This window comes from Saccoglossus kowalevskii, chromosome 4, assembly GCF_978046115.1.
Source record: "Saccoglossus kowalevskii chromosome 4, keSacKowa6.1, whole genome shotgun sequence".
In the NCBI taxonomy this organism is placed as follows: Eukaryota; Metazoa; Hemichordata; class Enteropneusta; family Harrimaniidae; genus Saccoglossus; species Saccoglossus kowalevskii.
This window is the reverse complement of record NC_140644.1, coordinates 4,438,615-4,446,543: the sequence shown is the minus strand read 5'-3', so window position 1 is coordinate 4,446,543 and position 7,929 is coordinate 4,438,615. Positions and strand designations below refer to the sequence as shown.

The window sequence follows — 7,929 nt, the reverse complement described above, 5'->3', positions numbered from 1 at the left end:
GCATGTTTATCTGAATGCATTTTAACAATTTTCGTTTCGCTGTCACAATCGCCGCGATTATAGCATCGCCATGCTTCGGACAATCGCCACTGATGTTGTTCTCATCGATAACTAAATTTTCAATGTCAAAATACACAAACAAAAAATCCTCAGTTAATTGAAAATAAAAAAATACCTTCGAAATAACAGCAAAATCGGCAACTATATGCAGTTTCAAACACCGAGGAAAAATCAAGCACTCTGTGACATAGTGTGAAAGATTCCCTGGCAAACTGAAAAAGACATTCAAGCGGAGATAATGACTAATTTGCATAACCATTTTGCTAATGTTCATAATTAAAATGACTGTTTCAGTCCCAAACTTAAACATTGTTGTTTCTTGAAATATTTGTCATTCCTTTATTTTCACCGTGTTTACTTTTACTATTTGTGTATTTTTGAGTATGTTCCACTATTCACAGACCTGTACAATATTAACAGTATATAGTGTAATAAAAAGCGCCTAAGTACCCACGAACTTGCATCTATAACTTAACACGATGTAGGATGGCGTAATTTGAGTGTTGATGAAAACAAAATTAATCCTACTTAGATTATATATCAAATATTGTTTAATTCAGTTGTTCACTGTTAATGTTATCATTTACTATTCCACATGGTGAGATATTATGTAACGATGTTCACAACTTTAGGCGTTCGCTTACCCTTTATATGGAGGGAAACACTGTTAGCCTTATGTAAGGAATGGGAAGGAACCAAGATTGCGTACTAAGCAGTTGAATGTACAGTAGAACCAAGTACATATCGTACCAGTCTAATTATCGATTTGCGAAACCGGCGACCCCATCAGTGCTGAAATCGAAACTATATCGATTTATGATTTTGCATGGACTACTCACCCTTACCAGGCGATCCCCGCTACTGGCTGTGACGTCATCATTGCTGAGCGTCGATCGGAGTACAAAGTTGGAAACATATTTTTCACTGATTTACCAGTTTGAACGCAAGGAAACAATGCAACGTTCCTGAACTGGGTAATATTAATAGTTAACAAGTATTTACTGTAATGCCACACAGTTAACAGATTGAAAACACAACAGCAGAGCTGTTTAACATTGAGCACATGATTGAAAATCATTCCTAAAGGTAGGTACAGCAAATGAACGAATGAAATCGTGATCATGTATTGCATTGTATTGCCAAGTAACTATTCATTTCCACTGCAATGTTATATTTGACCTCTGACCTCACACCTCACATGTTGGTCTCTAGTGTTTATGTTGTGTACTTGCATTGATATACATATGTGTGAAGTACTAATTGGTATACTGTTTATTTACACTGTTTGGGCCAGTAATGTTGTTCATTTGTTTAATGCCAGTGGCTGAGAACCAGTGAGAAGAAACCTGTTTCTGACTTAATAAATACAAATTTGCGCTTGAAAAAATACAATAGTTTTAGTGTAATTGTGTACACCAGGATAAACCTGGATGCATTCAGCCACTGATGCTACGAACCATTCCCCAGGACTGACATTAGTTTTGAACAGCCGTGTTACAAAATAACGCTCACTAAATGGGTCGAGGCAGCGAAGCGCACTGGCACTGTTACACAAATTGATAAAGTAATCCACCAAGGTAAAAATCGTTTTTAATAGTTTGTTGTATCAATCACAAATTAAATTTACTGCCATTTTGATATAATTTTTGAAGCAAACTGTTTCCGGTGAAGTGTATGTAATTTCTCATGTTAAAGACATATAAATTTTAATGTCGCGGAATGATTTAAAAAATCTCATTATACAACATTGTAATATGAAGCTACTTCTTAGCTATATTGCGGTAGTACTTTTCGGTTTGTGAGAAAAATAACTTTATCTCATTATACAATACGATAAGACTTTTTTTGTAATGGACAAACATATTTTTTTTAAATGATTTAGTTACAAGAAAACATAAACAATGTTTACACAAACATGAATTGCCTGGGCTGGATTTTAAACCTTGACCTTTAGCGATAAACTACCTACTGTATTGAATATAAATGTATTTTTTGCAATGGCGAACTAAGGCCAATTTTTATTAGCGTTCGGTCACCGATCACCACTTTAGAGCCCTATGAATTAGACTATGTGCCAATAAAACCTTAGTAAGTTCATCTGATATTGTGCACAGAATGAGTGCTTGAAACCACGTGTCGGAATTGTTTCCTCATTTGTGAACGGATTCCGGGAATCATCAGTATAGTATACATTCAATGCAATTTAGATAAACCCTGATTAATCTTGGAATACAAAACTGATGTACACTGTAAGGTGTATGCAAGACGATGAACAATTTATGTTTTTAACATCATTTCACCCATTAACAATTCACCCCTAGACATGGTAATTTTGTTTTCAATAGTAAAAATCTGTTGTCAAAAATCTAAAACTAAATAATCATAATCTCGTCGGACTTCATTTTCTATTCTTACCCACAAGCCACACCCAGACCATACATCAAAACGAGTGGTCTGGGGTATACTAGTACTCTGACCCATGCCGAGGATTTCCGTTTTATAATGCTATATGATAAATCAGATTAAATATCACGTGAAACCAAATCAAAATCATTCTAAAATAACGTACTTATACTCAATTGATTCTGGAGTCATTGACCAGGGAGCAAGAAATGAAATTGGCAATACTAATACAATACGTTGATTAAGTCTGGGTTGTAACGCTCGGTTGACGAAATAGATGATACAACAATACTGATTGGACCTACATGAATACTAATCAATTTCACATAACCAATCGTTGTTGTTGTTGTTTTTTTTTTGGTTGCTTTTTCCGATTTTTAAAATGTCGTAAATTATCTTCGGTCGGTCATAGCTTAAGCAGCATGTAATTTTTCTTTTGTTTTGGCTCATTTAAAAAATACGAGCGATGTCGATATTAAAAACTCCATTTATTCTGTATTTGGCGTGCTTCAAAATGATAGATCTTGCATTTTTTACAAAGGACATGTTTATTCCGACCGAATGTACAGCACTAATTTCACCCAACTTCCTCGCTTCTGCTTTTCACTAACTTGTTTAACTCGCAACCGCTTGTTGAATAATTTCCGCCTTATGTTTCGATAATAATTAATACTCGTAGTATTCTCAAACTTAAAACAGCCATTTCGACAAACTCATGTGTCAGTGAGTGATCAGTGTTTGGACAAGCGGAGAGCGTTTTTAATAAGCGAGTGAGAAAAGGAAGGGATAGCAATATGGTCGTTTTCTGGTCGAAAATTAAGTGATATTTGATTGATTAAAATGCGAAAAAGCGGGAGATTAGGCGAAATGAGTACAGTTGCCCGTTTATAGCATGACATGCGTCACCAAGTGAGGAGAGAGAGGAAACAGCCAACACCTCATTTACGGGGAAAACGTGAAATCTCAACGTTTTTTTTTGTTTGTTCTTAGATGTAATATTAGGGTTTGAGGGTTGCTGAGTTCAGAAAAGATGACTAAATGAACCAAAATATATGCGTTTAGAGACATACATATGCATGATTTAGTTTGCCAGTACTTAACACCTATACCACTCTATTGACACATGCTATGGATTTGGCACTTGAGATGACTGTCGACCTGTGTCGAAAACGTGCACAGAATGACCATTCGACACGAATTAAAACCCAGTTGTAAGCAGATATTTTATATGAGAATGTGTACTATATAAATTAAATTTGTTAAATTTGAAGTAAATATGACCATAACAAAAATGTATTTATGGGTCACCTGAGTATTAGTTGATATGTGTGAGTAAAAAAAACTCATAACAGATATAATTTAAAAGCAATAACTTGATATCTTTCTGTCCACATATTTTACGCTACATACAGTATTTAAGTATATGTAAGATTACTTATCCAGAAATAGTGTGTTTAGTACGTTCCAAAATACATTATCACTCTACCTTGATTCCGATGTGATTAACATTTCAATGATCCCCTGAACATTTATTACCAACAAAATTATCTCTAATTCTGGCTGTAGAACATCATGCATAATTGTGAAAATTATGGTTTGTAGTGTCGACAATCAGTTATTTCAACGATTTACAGTGTATAGACATAATTATTTCACGATTAATAATAAATTATCAAACAGGTCATTAAAGATGTACAGCTTGTTGCAACTAATGCGCTGCTCCGTCTAATACTTGAAAGTGTAATCCCATGTCATTATTAACTGCAGCATAGTCTGTATAGATAATATGGAATAAGTATATACATTGTGTCTGCCACGACACTTGGTAAGTATTGCTATCCATATATGAAATATCATCACCACATCTGTTTGAATTCACCACTGGTCTTTTGAAAGAGCAAGATAGAGAACTTGACGTTGGTCAAACCACGAGACTAGTTCCAACATTTGTCATATGACAGGAGCTACCTGACATAACATAACGTCGACTGAACATACGGCATAGCAAATTGTATACTTCCCACACTTTATCACTTTATGCTATTAGTACATGGGTGATCCGAACAAATATTCCGATCAATGGAATGCGAGCTAGAAAAAAAAACGCACTTTTCAATCACACATGTGGTGTCACTGTCACTTCGGCAAAAAATGGCCAAAATGTATAGTGTTTTCCGAAATGTAATTTACACAATGACTTCATACAATTATGGATTATGAATGTCATTCCAAAATAAAAAAAAATCTGACAATCCAATTTATACTGTTGATGGCCCTTATAGCTTTACGTATTATCCTTATTATATTTATTCTTCATATTGTTTTCGAATGCAAATCCAAAAAAAAAATAATTTTATATTTTAGCTTTTCTTTATGGATTTTTGATACATAGTTTAATATACATGTAACACAAACTGATATATTCGTAATTAAAGCCTCCATGTTCACACATTATACATATACGGTCTGTGTCATTAGCAGTTTGTATTAATACGTTTTTTTTTTGTTTTTTTTGTTTTTTTGATTATTGAGTTTTAATTTTAATGTATATTTACAGCTGTGTGATACAATGAAGTCTGTGGCTATTAAAACTATATTGGTAATTGCATTATTGGGACTGTGTATACATTTGCAGAAGTACTACCTAACCTATTCTAGAACTGGTTTAAGACCATCAGATGTCCTAGTATCCGATCGAGTAAAGAGCAGCATGGGTAATAATAAGAACAACACGATTGCATTTACAAATAGGAAACAAACAATTCCATGCAAAAAAATGAATTTTGTATTTGTTAAAACTCACAAGACTGGTGGGAGCACTGTTGGAGCTACTCTCTTTCGCTATGGTCTGAATAATAAATTGATATCTGCAATTGCACTACAACCGGCTTCTATGATAGTGGAAATAAAAAATAATACAGCAGGGGTCAGAAAATACGACTGTGATCCCAAATTCCCAGGATATAATTATTTAGTTAGTCATGTCAAGCATTACAATTATAAAGTACTCAATACACTGGTCAAACGCGCACAGTTTATAACTTTACTTCGTTCACCATTTAAACACTTGGAATCTTCGTTTTATTATTTTCATGCTGACGTCTCATGCAAGCTATTAAATTATGAAAACCCGTTCGCTGAATTTGTAACTAATTTATACAATTATACTAACCCTACTAACATGAAGTCAAAATTGAGAAAGCGATTACACAATGGACAATTGTACGGACTAGGTTGTGACGATGATAACTGCAACGACCAAACATCAATTGAGAAAAAAATACTCGAACTTGAACAACAATTTGACTTAGTCATGATTACAGAATATATGGATGAATCAATGGTCCTACTCAAACAGCTCATGTGCTGGAAAGATGATGATGTAATCTACAAGTCGATGAAAGTTGTCGGTAATAACAATCCACCAATAACTGAACATATGAACCGAATTATTTCAAAATGGAATTCAGCGGATGTGCAGCTATATATTCATTTTAACCGAACGTTTTGGCGCCGAATTAAAAATTACAAAGGTGATTTTGAGAGCGACCTGCAATCTTTTCGCACCAAACAAGCTGAAAAAACAGAAATGTGTGTTAAAGCAAACGGAAATAACAAATATTGTAAATGGCTCGAAATGGATGTGCCCCAGCTACGATCAACGGCGATAAAATTACAAGCTGAAACAATTTGTAAAAAAACAAAATAATTTTAAATCCATCATTTAATACAGTCTGTATTTACCATATGCATGAAATAACACGGAAGATATTTCCAATAATAGGACCCTTATTATTTTATATTGAATATAAACATATGTTTACTGTTAGATATCGGATTTTAGCCACTGTGACGTGTCACAATTTGAGGACTACACATCCTGTCCCCCTGGTTACAGAATGGTATGCGCTAGTTGTTGCGTGTTGATTGTCATTTAAATTGAAATGATCCAGTTTCAATATGTAGTGTAAGAAATCCTTAGTCAGAAACTCGGTCTTACAGGAAGCTAGTTACAGGAAGCATAGGGTGTTTTGATCCAGAAAGCAGTTGTTGGAGATATGAAGAGTTAGTGACTAGATAGCATTGGGGACCACTTTTGTTATTTTTAAACGATATTATTATTCATGGGGAGTTGGAGTGGTTGGGTGGCTGGGTTTACACAAAAATGTGATCTGTCCTAGCTTTGGTCCTAACAAAGTGAGAGCCATTACAGTGACGATGCCTAATTCATTGCAAATGTACACATTTTTTGGGGAACCACTTCTTCCAAGCAGTTGGATGACCACAGGAAATGCTAAACAGAGGAGGTAAAAGTGTCAATTGACCCAGCAACGGTAACAGGGGTTGGACCAGGGTTGGTTGAAATTGTGGTAGCCAAGTCGAGCAACACGCTCCTTGGGATCTGTAAGCTTAATATGATACCACGTATCAAAGCAACTGATGTGGTAGTTTATAACAAGCACAGTTTGTTATACACATTACTAATCTGAATAACAATCGCATCGCATGGTGACAATGAAAGTTAATTCACTCAGGAGTAACGTCACAAATATAATCATATGCACTGAAATATAGTACTTTCCTCACTATCCATCATTGTGTCCATTATGTGAATTGCAATATAGTGTAAGTAGTTGCACGATCTGTGTATATAAAATTAAATTTGCATAAATGAGCATTTTGTAATCGCATATTTTGAATGTAACAAGAACAAATTATCATGATCCCAATATTATTTTACTATCTATGATTTCCAGTGCAAAATAATTTCGCTTTGTTTGCAACAGTATGAACGAATCATTTTTGTTTAGCAAAGAGGTCATAGTTTGTTCAACAAATCAGTGTATTTCGAGTGATGCTATATTGACGTTCATAACACAATAAACCATCAAATATGTAAATTTTGCAGTTTGGTATACAATATACTTCACACCAAGTAATCATGCTTTTAACTATTATATATATATATATATATATTATATTCATATTGTGGCATGTATTTATTGATTTATAGCAATGCTAGAAAAGGCGAATTATGTCTTTCAACAAATTTATCTTCAACTGATGCTTTGATGGTATTTGTTGTTATTAGAATAATGATATATTGAACATTATTGAGTGCATATCACCTCGTGGTTTAACTTAATAAGTTTTTTTCAATGTTGGATTAAAATTAGATGGTTGAAGCAAAAAAATTATATTATTATTCTGCTGATTTTTGTGTTTTTACTTTTTGTGAATCTACCTGTAATTGTATTTGTCTATCACAGTGTAGGATAGTGCTAAAGACATTGTTTTGTTTCTGGAAGTTGTGCTGTGTAATTTATGAAGATGTGTGCTCTTCTAAGTGGTGTGGTTTTAGTGACATACTTTCATTTTAGAAGTCTTGACGAAGGAAAACTATCAAAGCACACTATCAACGGTTAGTGGACTTTTTGGCAATAAAGATGAGCCGAAATGTGGTAT

General features: G+C 34.1%; 1 protein-coding gene across 1 annotated transcript; it reads left to right on the top strand.

The window, feature by feature from the left end:
* The first annotated feature begins 5,032 nt into the window (after positions 1-5,032).
* LOC102800847 (galactosylceramide sulfotransferase-like) lies at positions 5,033-6,172 on the top strand. Its single transcript, XM_006817229.2, has one exon. The coding sequence runs from the start codon at positions 5,033-5,035 to the stop codon at positions 6,170-6,172; it is 1,140 nt and encodes a 379-aa protein (XP_006817292.2).
* The last annotated feature ends 1,757 nt before the right edge of the window (positions 6,173-7,929 follow it).